The sequence below is a fragment of the Urocampus carinirostris genome, chromosome 2 (assembly GCF_059441175.1).
Source record: "Urocampus carinirostris isolate Australia breed hairy pipefish chromosome 2, RoL_Ucar_1.0, whole genome shotgun sequence".
Lineage (NCBI taxonomy): Eukaryota > Metazoa > Chordata > Actinopteri > Syngnathiformes > Syngnathidae > Urocampus > Urocampus carinirostris.
The window spans coordinates 21,564,421-21,584,448 of NC_142350.1; the positions used below are offsets into that span (position 1 = coordinate 21,564,421).

Genomic DNA, 20,028 nt, shown 5'->3' on the forward strand with positions numbered 1-20,028 from the left:
CACCCGTACACTGAGTATATAAGCAGATCAGCCCTAAAGGGTCTGGAATTCAGATAAAAAAAAAGTGATTGGCTGATAGAGTGATGTTAAAACAAAATCTTCTTTGCATTTGTCGATTATTAAAACAGAACAAACTTAACCTAGTTTAAGTATCTTTAAGGAGAAAAAAAATAATTAAAATGGAGTTTAAAGGGTCAGTGTGTATTTGAAAACCAGATACATACTGCCTTTAAAAAAATCCACTAGCAGAAAACATTGCTCATTTTATTATTATTTTTTTTTTCAATATAAATCACAAAAAGTATATAGTAAATTTAAAAATATTGAATTATAAAATTAACCTCATTTAGCAAAATAATTTCCACGATGAAACCCGTCACCAAAAAAAACAAAACAATTTGAACGTTGAAAAAAAAATTAAACGGGAACCGAGAATTATTGTTATTGTTCTTTTTTTTACATTTTCTCGGAGCTTTATGCCTCAAGTTTTTTATCAATGAAAAACAAATACCCACGCTATATTTTTAAAAATACCTGTTTGAGCGCCTGCTGCAGTCTGGTCTGCTTGGTGACAGACAAAGCGCACACCGTCTCCCAGCGATTGCTCAACTCCTGCAACTGAACTTTGACCCACGCCGTGTCGTCTCGACCCGTCTCCATCAGCTCTCGGGCCGAGCGCTTCAGGGCCTGAACGCTACCAGTCCTCTTGCCCATCTCCTTCTGGAAGGCCTGCAACATTTTTTTAGATATTAAAATGGGTCAGGGGGTGAAAAGGTGAGAAGAGTGTGGAGGAGATATGTGACGGTACACTGTACTTTTAGGCCTGGGCAAAAAAATGATCACGATAGTTATTGTCCTAGAATTTTCGCCATGACAAACAATAAAAACGTTTGCTAAAAGTTGATAATTCAAACTGTAATTGTCACGGGAGAAAATGGGGGCACTAATGCAGTGAAAACACAAATTCCATACCAACACTCAGGAGACTAAAGAAGGGACAAGGACCAGCCAATCATTTCACAGGAATGGTGACTCACACCGTGAAAGCGGAAAGACTACAACTGGGTCAAAAGTAGACTACCGATGACACCCAGCATACCGACTAAAGCTTGCTGAAATAGCCATAGACAGTTGTTTGGAGAAATTTTGGCTACTTAGCGTCTTATAAAAACTAAAAGAGCGGCGATATGCAATGCAAACTTTGCCGACCAACATGGGCAACACGACAAACTTATTGCACCATTTTAACAGTATTGGCTGCTACAATACGCTAAAGGAAGGACAAAAAAGTCCCAAACAGCACCAGGCCAGTGAGCAACACACGGCTAGCTAGCGAGGCACTACCTGCATATACCTTCAAACTGCTCCCCCTCTATGAATGTTTTCACTTCTCATCTTATATTTGTGAAATGCTGTGTAACACTTTGTCACCAGGTGTCTTTGTTCTGACATTAATCATTGGTTATAGCAGCATCGAATTTTGTCAACTTTCACTCGGGCAAAATTAAGACTTAAAATCTGAAAGGAGAGAAAAAGCTGTGACAAATAGATAAATAGATAGATGGATAGATGGATACTTTATTCATCCCTGGAGGGAAATTCACATATTGTGAATTATATGTGAATATCACCATATTTATCAATATTGACCGATGAGTAATATTTTATCAAGATAAAATTGTTGTCGCATCTCCCAGGCCTTTGTAGAACGTGACAAAATATAAAGGTCTATCGACTCACACAGAGTTTCAGTGATCTGCAGGAGGCATCACACACACATATACTTTAGGTGTATTGTATATACAAAGGATAAAGCCGGGACGTGTTTGATATTTTGGCTTATTTTTGCCTCAAGTCAGTTGCATGAAAGCAGTTTCAATTTAGCTACTACGGTGATTTATTCTCTACAGCTAGCATGCTCCAGACCAGGCTAACAACCAGGCTAAGATTATCCCCAGAGATACATCTGGCTCTACTCCTGTTATAGGCATGAAAAATCAACAAGTTTTATAGCATTTACATGGACTTTCTTGAATTGTTGCATTATTTTAATTATCCAGCATTAATTGCTACAGTCATTTAATAGCCATTTGTATAGTAAATTTATTGCTTTCAGGCAATGTGTTTTTTTGCTATGCCGGTTAAGAATGCTTGTCAAATGGCCATCAGAGCTTTGATGAATATGTATATGATAGCTGTTTTAAAAAGTGACGCAGAAACTTGCAAATATGCTATCAATAAAGTCTTTAAAAAGGGTAATTGAGTATGTATAGGTCCAATTCCTATTCTTTTTATGAAGGATAACCCCGCCCACGCTAACTGCTTTTGAGTCAAACACATCGCCTTAAACACTCTGTTCATTGTATGCAAAATCTAAGGAACTCCCCCCCGCCACACCCTTAAAAATGTTGTCCTTGGATCTACACGATACCCGTAGGTCACACTTTTTTACTTGAAAACATCTAATTTCACCAAAAGATGAGAGATTTTAATACCTATGTTTTGGACGGCGTTACTGAAATAAACTCATTTTTGGCATGTATAATGCTGCACCACACAACATTGGCACCTTGTGGGAGTCCATGAGGTTGGAAACCAGGTCCAGGTCACCGTGCACAGGCAGGTCTTCAGCCAGTTGAGGTTCCACGCGATACAGCCAGTCCACCAGAGCCTGGAGGGCCTCGGCAAACTGTCCCGAGAATAGCAGAGCCTCCTCCAGCTTATGTTGCCTGTTGGAAGACAAGACATCATTGAAATTGTTTTACCTCTCGAAGTAAACCAGGAGTGTCAAACTCATTTGAGCTTGGGGGCCACAAAATAAAGAATATTCTCACGGGGCTGGACTGGTAGAAAGACAAACGCAAAAGAGAAACAGGAAGAGAGAGAGAGAGAAACAGGAAGAGAGAGGGGGGGACAAGAGAGAGAGAGAGAGAGAGAGAGGAGAGAGAGAAACAGAGTGGGAAAGAGAGAGTGCGAGAGGGAATAAGAGGAAGAGAGAAAGGGAGTGTGAGAAAAAGAGAATATAATGAGAGAAAGAGAAAAGATGGAGAGTAAATAGAATGGAAAAAAAGAGACGGAAAGAGAAATAGAGAGAGCAAGAGAGGTAAATAATTGGAAAGAGAAAGAGACAGCGTAATAGATAAGAAAGTTGCAGGAAAACGAAGAGATAAAAAGAGAGAGCAAAAGATGAGTAAATGAAAGAGAAAAAAGAGAGCAAGAGAAAGAAGGAGTCTGACACAGGGAGAGAGAGAGAGAGAGAGAGAGAAGAGTGAGAAACAGGAAGGGAGAGAGAGAGAGAGAGAGAGACAGAGAGAGAGAGAGAGAGAGAGAGAGAGAGAGAGAGACAGAGAGAGAGACAGAGAGAGAGAGAGAGAGAGACAGAGACAGAGAGCGAGAGCGAGAGAGCGAGAGAGAGCGAGAGAGAGAGCGAGAGAGAGCGAGAGAGAGCGAGAGCGAGAGAGAGAGAGAGAGAGAGAAAGAAGAGAAAGAGAGAAACAAAGACGGAGAGGGAAAGCGACAAAGATAGATGACAAAGAGAGGGACAGAGAGAGAATGAGAGAAAACAGGAGCGAGGGAAAGAGGGACAAATAAGGAGGGATTTTGTATAATGTAAATTCATTTATAAAACCCAACAGCCCTTAATGATTAAACCCTCTTCACTTTACCTTTCCACGCTCTTCCCACAGACAGTGTCCCACTTGTCCCGGACCTCGCCCACCAAGTGGTCCAGTTTTTGCGTGTCAGCCGGCAGTTGAGCCTTGTCACGCATGGCGCGGCCCGACCTTACTGTGGTGTCATAGACTGGCTGCTTGGAGCCCAGCGTCTTCTGGAACTCCTGCAAGCCCAAGAAAAGAGGGGACGCATTGAAGGACGTCAATAACGATGGATTTCCTGTCATAGTTAGTACATGAAGTGCGATAATGTAATCGCAAGACACTGCGTTTTTAAAAATTCTGTAAAAAAATGGTCGCGTGGTTGTGTTTTTTTTTCCCTTTGTGATTTGGCCAACCTGAATTGTCACAGTTTGGGTTTTAAGGGATCAAAACGGGATAGGTTTATCCCCAGAGATACATCTGGCTCCAAATACTGCCATTAGCATGAAAAAATAATGTTTTTGTTTTAATGTCGCTTGCCAATTTTTAGCGGTATTAGCGATAAAGGCAAGGCAAAGTTTGAAAGCAGCATGCTAAACCACACACACACACACACACACACACACACACACACACGCACACGCACACGCAGCAACCCTAACAAAGCTCCCCAGAAGAGGGGGCAGTTTTCTTAAGGTTAAAGCATGACACCATGATTAAGTTCACCCAAAAAAAAAAAAAAAAAAAAAAAAAACAGCACAGAAAATGAACTTTTCTTTACATATTGAAAATCTCACAAAATGCAATACTGGTCTGAAAAATCACAATAAGGCTTTGTTTCCAAAACCGTGCAGTCCTTATTCTTAGATTTTGAGTAAATCACATATATATTTTTGAGATAAATCTCAAACTTTATAGGTGTTGGCTAAAGAGCCTAAATTTTCAAGCTTAAATGTCCCATAACAATTTACGACTGAGAAAAGCTATCTTATTTTTTTGCATTGCCCATCATGAATGTCCATAATTGATAAGTAATCTTTGTACTAAAAATCATTTTAGTGCCCTTTTAGGTGTATCTAAACCCGTCCTATTGGGCGTGACCCGTAAGGAGCGATGACGCTTGATCGGACAATACCGTACAAAATAATGCCACCTGCTGTTAATCACGAGGGAAAAAGAAATGCAATGACACAGCGAAGCCAACAGAGAGAAGTGTCAGTGTCACTTATAAGCAGACTTGTTAAGAAACAATTCCAAGCATTTACAAGCACTTCACCCAAAATTCAAGCACGTTTCAACCCTTGAAAATACAACATTAAAATTAAAGGATTTCAAGCATGCGTACAAACCCTGCGTTACCTTGTGTTTGGTAAGCTGGACTTTGATCTTGTCCGGTTCGTTAGGGATCTCCAGCTCGGAGTCCAGTCGGTTCTCTGCCTCCTCAAGCCAGTCGCTCAATTTCCTCCAGGCCTCGTGAAACTGAAAAAAAAAGACGATTTTGTTCAAATTAAAAATACTGTATTTTTCGGACTATAAAGCGCACCTAAAAAACGCAAATTGGCCAGAAAAATACAAGTGCTCCTTATAACCTGGGGTGCCTTATGAACTGCAAAATACAGTGGATAAAATTGGAAATACATACAGTATTTATACGAGTGCATTACTACTCAAGGTTTTTGGGTACACTACAGTATGTGTATAATGACTGATCAATCAATCATAATCGCTGACCAAAATCTCAAAGCATTGGATGCAACAGGAATTGAACCTAGGTTGCGGTGGTAAGAGTGCCGGCACTTAACCACCAGATCATCACTAAAACAGATGGCATGTAAAAAGGCATTAGGTTTTATCACATTATTACTCATGGTGCCAGACACAAATGATAAAGATTGGAGAAAACAGAAAGTCGCCCTTAAGAATATAAATAATAGATTCTTCATCAGATACACTAAAGAGTCGTTTCCCTCATCATGTTGGTTGCGTTAAATTATTTCAGGATGACTTTGATTTTTCCTTTTCATCACATTTCTTTCTGGCACTGTGAGTAAAATTTGGATGATAATACGGTCAAATTAAATGCCCTTTTCACATGTTTCACTAGTCTTCTAGTGGTTAGATTTTAACTGATAAATCATTGAATCAATGTATACACAGGTAATGTAAGATGCGCATCAGATATACACAAATAGATAAGGTAGCTATTATTATATATATGTGTATATATATATATATATATATATATATATATATATATATATATATATATATAAATATATATATATATAGATAAACAGGTATCGTTCCATGCACCTTACAGTCAGGTTTTGTATGAAAACTATATGAAAAAAAGAGTCAGGGTGCACATTGTAGTGCTGAAACTATGGTATAAATGTTTTGACATACTTCACTCTGTGTGAAAAAAAGTGTCGTCCTGTCTTCCTACCTGCTTGGCTCGCTTGCGAGCCTCATCAAGGTGCCGGCCCCGGTCCAGAGACCTCTGCACCAGCTTGTCCCAGCGGGCCTGCACGCTCAGCAGCAGGTTCTTGATGATGACCACATCCTGTTTGAGGCTGGCAAAGCGCAGATGGGAACCGGACTTTTCCAGGGCCAGGACCTGCTCTCTGTGCGTGTTCACTTCGTTGACGAAAACCTGAACACAAAGCAATTTGGGTATACCTCTGCTGGTGAATAAACCAAAAAGACACCCTTTCTTGTGCTGTACCTTGTGCTCATCGATCTGAAAGAGAACCGTGTCCAAGAGGAGGCTTGGCGCCTGGGCCGTGTTGAGGGTCTGCTCGGCCTGCGTCAGCCAGTTGATGGTGTCCTGCAGCGAAGTCTGGAAACTGGTCGCCAAGGCTAAAGCCTCTTCCAGTTTGGCCTGAGCAGTTGGTGATTAAGTCAGGACACTTGAACCGACCAATTGAGTCACAAACGGTCTTACCCGGCGATCATCCATTTTGGTGTTCAGGCTGGCCCATTTGTTCTGCAGCATGGCCAAGTTCTGTTGCGTCTGTGTGGTCCCCGGTACAGCTTCCTCCCCCCCGCGGGCAAGGAGCATGGACTCCCCTGCGTCCAGTAGCCGGTGGTACTGGTCAGCTCGTTGGGTCAGTTGGCCTTGAAGTTCCTGATGACAAGGAGCAAAAAAACAATTTTGATAGAAGCAATTTTTTCCGTCCTAAAAATGAATCACAAAAATCACCATGTGCTGCTCCAGCTGCTCCCTTGCAGTTTCCGGGAGACCCCCGGTTGGCTTGGCTGCAGACAACTGGCTTTCTGTACGTCTCATCCATTGCAGAAACTCTTCAAGCTCACCATGGAAGCCCTCAGCCTACAAGCAACAGTTTAAACATGGTCAAAATAAAAACAATTGTAAATTTGGCTTGGTGTCTTAAAATTTTACCTTGTGTAAGGCAGCTTCAAGCAACTTTTCCCGTTCCTGTGTCTTGAGCAAAAGGTTCTGCCAACTATGGTTGAGCTGGTCCAGTTGTTCCGTCAGGTGGCCGGCTTCGTCCCCGGGGGATGACTCCAGGAGTTCAGCGGCTGCTGCATTGACCGCCTCCACCGTGGCGTGGTGGGACAGCACGTCGTTGCGCAAAACCTGAAGCCACGCAGTCAGAGAATTTCAGCCACAGAGAGAAGCATCAAAACACCCCCAAAAACAAGCAGGGACATACATGATGTTTGGCCAGTTCAATTTCAATGGCTTTGGGGTCAGAGCTGATTGGTCGCTGCGTGTCCAGGGTCGTGTACGTATGGCTTAGCCAGGCCTGCAGCTCAGACAAGGCATGCTGGAACTGACCCAGGGCGAGCAGGGCAGCCTCCAGTTTGTGCTGTGGAGGGAATAAAACAATTTGCATAGAAGCAAAAACTCCCCATCATGGGCGGTCCGCATACCTGTCTTTGGATGATCTTGTCCCCCAAGTTGTCCCACAGGTGGCGCAGCTCAGTCAGCGGCTCCTGGATCATGTCTCGGTCCGTCTGGTCCGACACTTTCTTCAGCAGCAGCTCCCCCTGGTGGCATAGCTTCTCCATATCGATCTGCTGCTGGTACACATCCACCTTGTACTGCTGCTCCACAATATCGGGACAATTTTGCTCGATCAGTCACAATAAAAACACTAGAAAGCATTCAGTAACGATTAAAACCCAATCAACATTGAAAAGGCTGAAGTTCAGACTTGCAGCCGCATGTGTTAGGCACTCAGGTGAAGAGAGGGGCAAAGCTGTCAACTGATAACCTTCCTAATTGAACTTCTACAGTGGGACCTCGCTACTTCGCGGTTCAATGTTCGCGGGTCTAAAAAAATAATAATTAAAAAATAATAATAATAATAATAAATAAATAAATAAATATATAAATATATATTTAAGCATTTTTGAAGGGGCGTTGCTACTTCGTGGTTCCACGTTTGCGGGTTTAGAGCTTCGCAGGTCTAAAAATAATAATAGTAATAAAATAGAATAACAATATATATATATATATATATATATATATATATATATATATATATATATATTATTTTTATTTTTTTTAAAGGATTTTTGAAGGGGCGTCGCTACTTCGCGGATTTTCACTTTTCGCGGGTGGTTTTGGTCCCCATTAACCGTGATAACCGAGGGATTATTGTATGTCCATTTTGTGATTATTAATACAAGTTTATCAGGTTGTACATGTATTTACAGTAAAGCCACAATGTGTAATAAATAACCACTAGATGACACTGTGTTGACCGGTACAGCCGAGGGCCAGGGATACACGGCAGGGCGTGGGGCAGATTTCCGGTAGAACATGCCGGCAATCCTAGGAGCGATTCCACGGTGAAAAAGAAATCTAAATTTCTCGACTTTTGATAGTTCATATACTTTTGTCCAGTATGCAATTCAATGATTTTATTTTAACCGGATGATTTTTTTTTGTACCATTAGGAGGCACTAAATATTACAAACTGTCCCTTTAGGGATAATTTGTTCACATTGAACCATATTTTCAACATTATCATTTCACGTTCTATGGTACCATGTGCGAAGACGAGTAACACAGCCAGGATGAATCAGTTACAAAATAAATCAATTAATTTTGAGCAATTTTCAATCTCATACCAAGGAGTTGTATGAACTAACGGTCCTTTTACCTTGAGTTCTTCAATCTGGTGTTTGACGGTTCCCAGGTCCGTGCCGACCGTGGACATTTCGCATAGCTTGATAACTGCGTTGTCCAAGTAGTCGAACATGGACTGCAAAAAAACAAAAAAAAAAAACCAAGCAATGATCTTTACTCTCAAGTAAAGAATCGATCATATTCTCTTGTCCTTTTCACACACCTGCAGTGCGTCTTGATACTGCACGGAGGCGGTCATGGCCTCGTCTAGCCTTTCCATTCTCTCCCTCCATGTACGGTTCAGACTTTCCCAGGCATTGTTCATCTGAGAGGTTCAACCAAAAATAAGCGCAAGGAAGCAGTGTTGGGAATAACGCCATTATAGATAACGGATAATTTTACATAATGACAGCGTTAATTTTTCATTGACGGGGTAATCCAACTGATATTTGTCCCGCTGTTACAACACCGTTACTGTAAGTGGTGCATAACAGCTGGTTCCCTCCGAGATGCTTTCTTCTCTTCTGTTTGGTCAAAATATATTTTTGGGGATTCTGTGTTGTTGACTTTATATTTGTTAAGCAGAAAAAAGTTAAAATTGTCAAGTAAAGTCATGTTTTTTTGTACAGCCCTTAATCACAATAAGTCTCAAAGAGCTGTACAGACTACAGACTATTATTACACTATGCCCCAATGTAAAACCTACACGAGGGCAAGGAAAAACTATAAACTTTAAGCATGAGGTATTGTTTTGTATTTGATCGTTTTTTGTAGATTCATAAATATTTTAACTATATTTCCTGTGTTTTTCAGTGTTAATATGTTTACATAAAAATGTGACGCTCCTCCTTGATCTGCTACCTTATCGTGGTGGAGGAGTTTGTGTGTCCCAATGATCCTAGGAGCTATGTTGTCGGGGGCTTTAAGTCCCTGGTAAGGTCACTCATGGCAAACAGGTTCTAGGTGAGTGGCCAGACAAAAATGCAGATCAGAAGACCCCTTATGAGGAGCAAATACATTGGTCCTCAATTTCCCTCGCCCGGACGCGGGTTACCGGGGCCCCCTTCTGGAGCCAGGCCTGGAGGTGGTGTCCGCTGGCGAGCGCCTGGTGGCCGGACCTTTACCCACGGGGTCTGGCCGGGCACAGCCCGAAGGGACAGCGTGGGATCCTCTTCCCATGGGCTCACCACCTGTAGGAGGGGCCAAAGGGGTCGGGTGCGCAGAGAGCTGGGTACCGGCCAAGGGAGGGGTTCTTGGCGCGCCGATCTCCGGCTACAGAATCTGGCTTTTGGGACATGGGACCTCTCTGGCAGGGAAGGAGTCCGAGTTGATGTGAGAGGTTGAGAAATTCCGACTAGATATAGTCGGACTCACCTCCACGCACGGCTTGGGCTCTGGTACCACTCCTCTCAAGAGGGGTTGGACACTCTTCCACTCTGGAGTTGCCCGTGGTGAGAGGCGCAGAGCATATTAGTTGTTCCACGGCTCGGCGCCTGTGTGTTGGGGTTCACCCCAGTAGACGAGAGGGTAGCCTCCCTCCGCCTTCGGGTGCAGGGACGGGTCCTGACTGTTGTTTGTGCTTATCCACCTAATAGCAGTTCAGAGTACCCACCCTTCTTGGAGTCCTTAGAGGGTGTGCTCGAGAGCGCGCCCCCTGGGGACTCCCTCGTACTGCTGGGAGACTTCAACGCTCACGTGGGCAATGACAGTGAGTCCTGGAGGGGCGTGATTGGGAAGAACGGCCCCCCCTCACCTGAACCCGAGTGGTGTTTCGTTATTGGACTTCTGTGCCCGTCATGGTTTGTCCATAACGAACACCATGTTCAGACATAAGGTTGTCCATATGTGCACTTGGCACCAGGATACCCTAGGCCGTAGTTCGATGATCGACTTTGTCGTCGTTTTGTCTGACCTGCGGCCGCATGTTCTGGACACTCGGGTGAAGAGAGTGGCGGAGCTGTCAACTGATCACCACCTCGTGATGAGTTGGCTTCGATGGTGGGGGAAGATGCCGGTCCGACCCGGCAGACCCAAGCGTGTTGTGAGGGTCTGTTGGGAACGGCTGGTAGAATCTCCTGTCAGAAGAAGTTTCAATTCACACCTCCGGCAGAACTTTGCCCATGTCCCGAGGGAGGCGGGGGACATTGAGTCCGAGTGGATTATGTTCCGCGCCTCCATTGCCGAAGCGGCTGATCGGAGCTGTGGCCGTAAGGTAGTCGGTGCCTGCTTCGGCAGTAACCCTCAGACCCGTTGGTGGTCACCGGCAGTGAGGGATGCCGTCAAGCTGAAGAAAGAGTCTTATCGGGCCTTCCTAGCCTGTGGGACTCGAAGCAGCTGGCAGGTATCGGCAGGCCAAGCGGAATGCGGCTTCGGCGATTGCCGAGGCAAAAACTCGAGCACGGGAGGAGTTTGTCGAGGCCATGGAAGCAGACTTCCGAACGGCTTCGAGAAATTCTGGTCCACCATCAGGCGTCTTAGGGGGGGGGGGGAAGCGGTGTGCCATCGACACTGTGTATGGTGCCGATGGGGCGCTGCTGACCTCGAACAGGGACTTTGTCAATCGGTGGGCGGAATACGTTGAAGACCACCTCAATCCCACCGACACGTCTTTCTTTGGGGAAGCAGAGTCAGAGGACTCTGAGTTGGGCTCTCGCATCTCTGGGGTTGAAGTCACCGAGGAGGTCAAAAAGCTCCTCAATGGCAGGGCCCCGGGGGTCAATGAGATCCGCCCTGAGTTCATTAAGGCTCTAGATGTTGTGGGTGTGTCTTGGTTGACACGCCTCTGCAACATCGCGTGGACATCGGGGACAGTGCCTCTGGACTGGCAGACTGGGGTGGTGGTTCCCCTCTTTAAGAAGGTGGACCGGAGAGTGTGTTCCAACTACAGGGGAATCACACTTCTCAGCCTCCCAGGTAAGGTCTATTCAGGGGTACTGGAGAGGAGGGTCCCCCAGGAGGTCAAATCTCGGATTCAGGAGGAACAGTGTGGTTTTCGTCCTGGCCGTGGAACACTGGACCAGCTCTACACACTCTGCAGGGTCTTTGGGGGTGCATGGGAGTTTGACTGTCTAAATGTGTTTTGTGGACTTGGAGAAGGCATTCGACCGTGTTCCTCGGGAGGCCCTGTGGGGGGTGCTTCGGGAGTATGGGGTACCGCACAGTCTTATCCGGGCGGTGCGGTCCCTGTATGCTCGGTGCCAGAGTCTGGTCCGCATTGCCAGCAGTAAGTCGGATTTGTTCCCAGTGAGCGTTGGGCTCCGCCAGGGCTGCCCTTTGTCACCGATTCTGTTCATAAATTTTATGGACAGAATTTCTAGGCGCAGCCTTGGTGGGGATGGAGTCCGGTTTGGGGCCTCAGCATTGCGTCACTGCTTTTTGCAGATGACGTGGTGCTGTTGGCTTCCTCAGGCCGTGATCATCAGCTCTCGCTGGAGCGATTTGCAGCAGAGTGTGAAGCGGCCGGGATGAGGATCAGCACCTCCAAGTCTGAGACCATTGTACTCAGTCAGAAAAGGGTGAAATACTCCCTCCGGGTTGGGGATGAGATCTTGCCCCAAGTGGAGGAGTTCAAGTATCTTGGGGTCTTGTTCACGAGTGAGGGTAGGGTGGAACGGGAAATCGACAGACGGGTCGGTGCAGCGTCTGCCGTCATTCGGACCCTGTACCAGTCCCTCGTGGTGAAGAGGGAGCTGAGCCAAAAGGCAAAGCTCTCGATCTACCGGTCGATCTACGGTCCTATTCTCTCCTATGGTCATGAACTTTGGGTCATGACCGAAAGAACACAATCCCAAGTGGCCAAAATGAGTTTTCTCCACAGGGTGTCTGGGTTTTCCCTTAGAGATAAGGTTAGAAGCTCAGTCAACCGGGAGGGACTCTGTGTAGAGCCACTGCTCCTCCGCATTGGAAGGAGCCAGTTGAGGTGGCTCGGGCATCTGATAAAGATGCCTCCTGGATGCCTCCCTCGGGAGGTGTTCCGGGCATATCCCACCGGCAGGAGGCCCCGGGGGATACCCAGGACACGCTGGAGAGACTATGTCTCTCGGCTGGCTTGGGAACGCCTCGGGATCCCGTCGGATGAGCTGGAGGAGGTGGCTGGAGATAGGGAAGTCTGCTGCCCCCGCGACCTGACCCCGGATAAGCGGAAGATAATGGATGGATGGATGAAAAATGTGACGTTTATTATTTTTCTTCTTTTCTCTCTCTTTTTGCTTTTGTTTAAGTTTTTCTTCCATTTTTGTCTGTTTTTTTTTTAGTTTCTTCTCTTTTCAAGACATTCTTTGCATAACGTTGGATAATGATTGGTAATATAGGTATTAAAGCAACAAACACAACAACCTGTAGAGCCAAAAAGAGTTTGGGCCCTGAAAGAGCCGAGCCGGAAAATAAGGGTTCTCTAAAAATAGTCGTAATTCCCATCTCTTCAAGTAAACTCTGATCAAAGACGTCACTGTGGTGTTTTTAATTGCTCAGAATATTTCAAATTCTTTGACATACGACAACTTCTTTTGAAGTAACAGAAATAATTACTTTCCCTGATAACTAGTTACTTTTGCTATTGTGTAAATCAGTAACTAACTCAGTTACTTTTTGGAAGAAGTAGCGAGTAACTCTATCTAGTTACTTTTTTTTTTAAGTAACTTGACCAACACTGTAAGGAAGATAAGTCAAAGATCTCAAAGTTGTCGCCGAAAAAATGCAGTTCACCTCGTCAATGGTCTTCTTGACTTCGGGTTTCTCGGTTTCACCGCAAGCAAAGATGAGGTCGGCCCCTAGGGTCCGGACAAACTCCAGTTCCTCTCTCAGGCCGTCTGTCTCCGCCTTGATAGCCTGGATCAGCGGAATAAGTCAATTGAAGTACCATATTTTCAGGACAATAAGGCTAACCCATAAACCCAAATTGGCTGAAGATTTTAAAGTGCACTTCGTAAACTAGGTCGCCTTGTATACTGATGAACTGTAGTGGATAAGATTGTATATGCATACAAAACTTAAGTTGAGTGTTTCTACACAAGGGGGGGGGGGGGGGGGGGGATTTTCATGCTCATCCCTGGGGTTTTTTGTTAGTGTAGTCTAAAAATGATAAAAGAAAAAGCCTGCTTTAAATACAGTACAAACACTGACACAACCCGTTGCAAAGAATGTTTTACGATTAATTATCAATTACATCTCAATTACATGCGCCTTATAGTCTGGTGAGCCTTATGTATGAAAAATTAATGACCAAAGACCATTTTTTGGAGGTGCGCCTTTTAGTAAACATAAAACACGTTTTTTTGTAGCAACCCTCCGCCATCCTACCTCGGCGGCTTCAATTTGCTGCTTGATGAGCGAGGGGTCTACACCAGGGTCCTCCAAGTCCTTGACAATGTCCTGCGAGTCACGCAGCGTGCTCAGCAGCGCTGCCACGTCCGCCCAGAACTTGCCGGCCAGGTCCAAAACATCATTGAGTTTGCTTTCGCGCTCTTCGGCACGCTGGCGGATCTCGTCCCACAGCGAGCGCAGGCGGAGCAGGCGGGAGTGGACGGCTACAAGTAACACCGCAGATTTAGAAGGTAAAAAAAAGGCCACAAGGCAACTTTAAAGGTATTCCTAAACATATTTTTGGGGGTTTTCAATTAGGCGCTGAACGTATAGGTTTCCTGCCCACAATTAAGCAAATAGGACTCGAGAAATTTAGTATCAAAGTTGACCCTTCTGGTTAGTTTGCTGTCGAGGTGTGACGCCATTGAAGGAATACAACACATTCAAAATGGGGAATTCCATTAACACAACATGTTAGGCCATCTCCTAAACAGACAGCTATTGTAAGGATAAGAGATTGCATATAACTCATTTCTGCTTGGAGATATTGGAACTTTGCTTAGCCTGTTGCTCGGGGTCATTGTTTTTTTGGAGTTGCGTGGTTTGATCCCTGAATGCTGTGTTGGGTAAGTTTACCTGCCACTGTTACTGCATTCATTCTTTGTTTGACTTCGCCTCCTTTTAGGTCAGCGATTGTGGCTTTTCCTTTGTGTTTTTAGTATGTGTGTCGCGGTTGGTATGATTCTGTCTGGCTGGCTCCGTATCAGCGTCGGGGCTGCTGAGAGCATTCCTGTTTTGTTTGCTCCGGTTGGTGCTCCATGGCTGTCCGCCGTGTCTTGTTTGGCCGGCTAGCTTGGCGTTATCGGCGGTTTTGCAGCGGTCTATTCCTGGCGTTGCATTTTCGCCGTAGCAGTTGCCAATTTTTGTTAGCCTGGTTGCTTACCCCTTATTTTTGACAGCCTAGCCTCGCGTTAACGCCAGTTTTGCTGTTCCCCTTGGTTTATTCTCGGCTGGCTTCACGTTTAATGCCGTAGCCGTTGCCGCTTTTCGTTGTTGGTTCTTGGTTAGCCTTATTGCTCACTGCCGGTTTTTTGGTCGTTCAGCCTCACGTTATCACACCGAGGCCGCGGCCGGCTTTCGTTAATCTGTCCCGGTTAGACCCCTGTTGGCGGCTCTCTGTGTCTTAATTCAGCCAGTTAGCCCCTTTTTGGCTGCTCGCCCTTTGTACTATTACTGCATCAACATGCGACATAACGCCTAGGCATCATAACTACACTTAAAACACCCGTAGCCTCTTCAGAGAATTAACACTTATGATTTGATGATAGCACAGCTCAGGATGACAAACACATGCGGTCTTAAAATGTATTATCTTGGAAAATATTTGGAATATGCAGATGAATTATGTAAAGATTTTATGCAAAAAACATGTACAATTTTTATAGACCTTGCATGTTTAGGAGTTTTGGAATACCTTTAAGACAAGGCTACTTTCAACCACCATTCCTAGTCCCTTCACTCACCCTGGGCAGCCGGGTCATCGTGTGCTGCCCGGCCGATGAGTTCCTCTCCTCGGGCGCAGAGGGCGGAGAAACTTGGCAGCAGTTTATCCAGCTCCAGACCCTGCGCCCTGTGCTCGGCCAGCTGCTCGCGGATCTTGTCTACCTCGGCGGCAACAGGGGGAGGCTGACGCAGGCGCTGCACGGCCGCTTCTAAGGTCTCCAAAAGGGGGTCCATCTTGTCGTGAAACTGGAAGTTGGGAAGAGAAGGGGTGATGTTTTTCTGTTCGTGTCTTTCTGATTCCTTCTAAAATTACAGTAAATTCTGGACTACAAGTCGCTACTTTGTTTTCTACATTTTATACACTGCAGATAGATTTGTTCTAAAATTACTGAAAATTCTGGACTACAAGCCGCTACTTTTAATCACTGCAACTTACAATATTAAAGTATTTTTTTCGCTAGAGTGTCAGTGTCGACTTCAGAAGATCCCCGGACCATTCCCATGAATCTGCCCATAAAAGCCCTGCGTCGCCGCGGCAAAAAGACATCAATTTGTTCACAATTAAAACACTTGTTTGCGGACTGTGTCAGCATCAGTTAATCCTAATCAACTAGTGCAGAAGACAATCTTAATTAAATTGGCATAACATAAACACAGGACAAAAACATTCTCAAAGCAAAACTTAATGTTCTATACTGCCTAAAATTCAGAAGCGTAAACAATGACAACAGCCTGTACACATGCTGAACCATGCGAGTGATCTTAAGCGCTCCCATCCCTTGCACAAATGATGTAGTGATGGAGTGGAGACCAATTTTTGCGACAACTATATATACTAAAAAAAAAATCATAAGACATGTCAACCCTAGTTACTAACTAAGGAGGGGTACAAGATAATTATCAAGCTGACAGTTATTGAACTGATAACAGCTTAATACCCGATAATTAGTCACCTGCTTCCACACTAAAATATAAATCAGCAGACACTACTTGTTAGAAAGATTCCACGCATTTATGTATAATGATTTTTTTTTTATGTAGTTGTAGCAATACTTGGTATCCTCTCCATCACTTTGTTATGTATGCAAGAGATGTCACAGAAGTCACATGGCTTGGCATGTTTACAGGCAGTTGTGATTGTACAAGCTTGTGAATTTTAGTCAGTACAATAAAGTAAGTTGAGAATGTGAATGCTAATTGAATTAATATCGACTGCTGCACTAGTAGTTTTACATCGACAGCTGCGGACAAAGTCCGCAAACAAGTGTCTTAATCATGGCAGAATGTGTCGCTTTTCTGTACTAGACATTTCTCCGCTGATCTTTTTTTTTTTCAAAATGCAAGAAATGGACATGAATGAGTCCATTTTATAGCCATTTGAACATGAGGCTTAAAATTCGGTGCATCTCGTACAAAAACAAAATTGATTTAATGCCTTAAATTTGCAGATTTGGCTTTTACTCAGGTGTGCTCTGTAGTCCGGAATTTATAAAATACACACACATGGATTAAGATAATAGAAAGCACTTAAGGCAGATTTAAACTCTTAGGTGAGTGAGAATAAAAGCAGTCCATCTTACCTCCACCAGCTAGGTGACAGCAGTGAGCAGTGACCATGGAGAAAAAGTGGAGGTGGTGTGATGACATGTGGCGACAACACACAATCGACGAGGCGTGGCAAAAGTGTTGGTACGGTTAGAATAGGGGACAAGGAGGATTAGGACACAGTGAAAGTCGGAGGACAAACAGATGGGCGGTGGGATGAAGGGTGGAGAAACAACACAACCGGTTAAATCAGAGTCATGCCTTCACAATGCAAAAAAATGGATTGAGGCTACCAGAGGTGGGAGTCAGTCACATACAGTTCTGAAGTATGGGTTATATCAAAAGTCTACATCTGCCTCCGTGAATGTCAAATGAACTGAGATAAATTGTTGCACATGTCAAATGTAAGATCATTTAAAATGGGAGCACTGCTACTTTCCTTGACATTTGTTTTCATTTTAAGCATTAGGTATGATCTATGGTCCATTACAATTGCGGTTTACTTTTGGTGGTTTCACTTTTATACAGATTTACATTGTGCATTGTGTTCAGAATCACCATTTATATCATTGTATTGCTACGAGAATCAAGTCAATCAGTCTAAAATAAAAACTGTACATAACCGGAATATTACACTTAACCAGGATATTGCACTTTAAAACTGTATTTCGCAAATCTGGTTTAACGCATGGGTAGCTTTGGTGAAGAAACTATCTCTCAGTCTGTTTGTTCGTGCCTTGTGGGATCTAAACATCCAGCCTGATGGTAGCAGTTCGAAAAGATGGTTGCCGGGGTGTGATGAGTCTTTCAGAATGTGTTTAGCTCGACTGAGGTAAAAAGAGACGGCAATGTCCTACAGACTGGGCGGGGTCAGCCGGTGATCTTTTTGGGTCTGAACAAATAAGTGTGATTTGACTTGGAGGAGGATAAAATGGAAACTTCCCAAAGTTGTGAAGGCCAGTCCACTCCAGACATAGTCAAATTGAAATTAAGTTCTAAACCAGCAAATTCCAAGTCTAAAAATTGTCCACCCCACTTCTGACATCTTTTATAGTCAAGAAAAATAGAATCAAACATTCAATCTTGATGGTTGTCATCCAAAACAAACTCATGCTGTTTTAGCCTTTCTGTGGCACAGGTCCTACCTGAGCAGACTGCGACACGGCCTCATCTAGTAGCGCTGCGCGGCTTTTGACTTCCTCTTTGATGGCCAAGTAGCGACGCTCTGCCTCGGCGTAACACTGCGTCACTCGCGGGCCTTCCGTCACGCTCAGTTCAGACAGCGGCGGTCCGATCTTTAGGAGCTTGTCGATATGTGGCTTGTGCTCAGCAATGGACTCTCTAAGGAGCTGGACACAAAAATAAAACCATCAAAGGTATTCCAAAACATATTTTTTCTATTCAATTACAAACAGAACTTGTCGTGTTCTTCCCCACAATTATTCACTTTCAAAATGGCAAATTCCATTTACACAACATATGAGGCCAGCTCCGAAACAGACAGCGATAGTAGAGAAAACAATTGCATACGGCTTGTTTTTGCTTCGGAGAATTTGGATATTTTCTTACACTCTTACTGCGGGCCTTGTGAGTGTTATGTCTGAGTTGGGTGATTTAACCTCCAAAATGTACTTGGGTTAAGTTTAACCTGCCACCGTTACAGCGAGCGTTCCTGGTTTGTCTTTAGCTCCTCGAGGTAGGCAATTGTAGAGTTTTGTATGTTTTCCGCTGCGTGTTGCATTTGATAAAATTTTGTATGGCTAGCTCCCCGTTATTGTCGGGGCTGCCGAGGTTTGTTTTGTTTGGTCTGTTCCCAATTAGCGATCATTGGCTGCTCACCTTGTGTTGTTTGGCCGGCAAACCGGATGTTAGCGCCGGTTTTGCAATTGGTTTATTCTTGGCTAGCTTTGCGTTTATTGTCGTAGCCGTTGCTGTTGGTTCCCGGTTAGCCTGGCCGCTCACTGTGTTTTTCGGACGGCCAGACTTGCATTCCCCCCCAAGACTGCTGCCCCCTTTCATTAATCAGATCCTGTTAGCCCCAGTTGGCGGCTCTCCATGTGTTATTTTTGCCAGTTAGCCCCTTTTTGGCTGCTTGCCCTTTGTGGTATTACTGCACCCACCTCTGACACAACGCTTACATATTCTCTACAAAAACTACCAAAGCTTAGCATAAAAAATTTCTAACCTTATTGACTAAGTAACACGTAAAACAATGTGGCGACTAGCTTGCTAGGATGCTTGTTTTCCTTTGATGACATCATGCCTCAGGATGACAAAGACATGCTGTCTTCAAAATGCATTATCTTGGAAAATAATTTCAATATACAGATGAAATGTATATAACTTCATGCAATTACCATGTACTGTTTCTTCTTATTTTTCAAGTTTAAGAATTTGAATTTATTTTTTATTTTTAAGCATCTTCATTCAAGATAATTTCATATTTTTGTTATTCTACCCTCATCTGGTCTTGCTGCAGGCGTAGGGCGTCGGTGTCGATGGCAGGCGGTGGAAGCAGCCCAATGAGGGTCTCTGTCTCGCCCAACCATGGCTCCAGTTCCTCGAAGGTCTCCCAGAAACGGGCCACCAGCACCTGGGCTTGCTCCAAGGCTGCGAAACGCTCGCTGTGGCTCTGGTTAACGGCATCGTAACGGGCACTCAATGACTCGGTCTTCACCTAGACAAAAAGAGCGAGTTAATACACAAAGAATTCTCAAAATTTTTGCAAAATACAGGACTGTTCAAAAGTTTGGGTCACAATTTGGTGTTTTCCATGAATCTATCAAATGAGTTCTCCAATATCTGTGTTATTTTGCCTATATTTAGCTGTTCCCTTTGTTGGAAACTCTCAAATATAGCTTTTTCTTTGCCACTACCTCAGAGGTCATCATCTTGAAGTCATCTCTTGACTGTAGATGTCGACACTGGTGTTTTACAGATACTAGTTAACCAAGCTGCTAGTTGGAGACCGGTAAGGCGTCTATT

General features: G+C 44.4%; 1 protein-coding gene across 2 annotated transcripts in view; it reads right to left on the bottom strand.

The window, feature by feature from the left end:
• The window catches only part of macf1a (microtubule actin crosslinking factor 1a), a 252,345-nt gene that overhangs the window by 22,445 nt on the left and 209,872 nt on the right, over positions 1 to 20,028 (bottom strand). For both annotated transcript variants that reach the window (XM_088329356.1, XM_088329357.1), the window contains 18 exons: positions 19,502 to 19,720; positions 18,189 to 18,392; positions 15,519 to 15,744; positions 13,993 to 14,219; positions 13,399 to 13,521; positions 8,918 to 9,019; positions 8,729 to 8,830; positions 7,491 to 7,664; positions 7,271 to 7,426; positions 6,997 to 7,194; positions 6,796 to 6,924; positions 6,538 to 6,720; positions 6,319 to 6,474; positions 6,040 to 6,246; positions 4,953 to 5,072; positions 3,666 to 3,835; positions 2,570 to 2,729; positions 535 to 729 (listed from right to left, as the gene is read on the bottom strand). In XM_088329356.1, the coding sequence (XP_088185482.1) occupies positions 535 to 729; positions 2,570 to 2,729; positions 3,666 to 3,835; positions 4,953 to 5,072; positions 6,040 to 6,246; positions 6,319 to 6,474; positions 6,538 to 6,720; positions 6,796 to 6,924; positions 6,997 to 7,194; positions 7,271 to 7,426; positions 7,491 to 7,664; positions 8,729 to 8,830; positions 8,918 to 9,019; positions 13,399 to 13,521; positions 13,993 to 14,219; positions 15,519 to 15,744; positions 18,189 to 18,392; positions 19,502 to 19,720 (3,051 nt within the window). The remainder of the gene's footprint in view (positions 1 to 534; positions 730 to 2,569; positions 2,730 to 3,665; positions 3,836 to 4,952; positions 5,073 to 6,039; positions 6,247 to 6,318; positions 6,475 to 6,537; positions 6,721 to 6,795; positions 6,925 to 6,996; positions 7,195 to 7,270; positions 7,427 to 7,490; positions 7,665 to 8,728; positions 8,831 to 8,917; positions 9,020 to 13,398; positions 13,522 to 13,992; positions 14,220 to 15,518; positions 15,745 to 18,188; positions 18,393 to 19,501; positions 19,721 to 20,028) is intronic.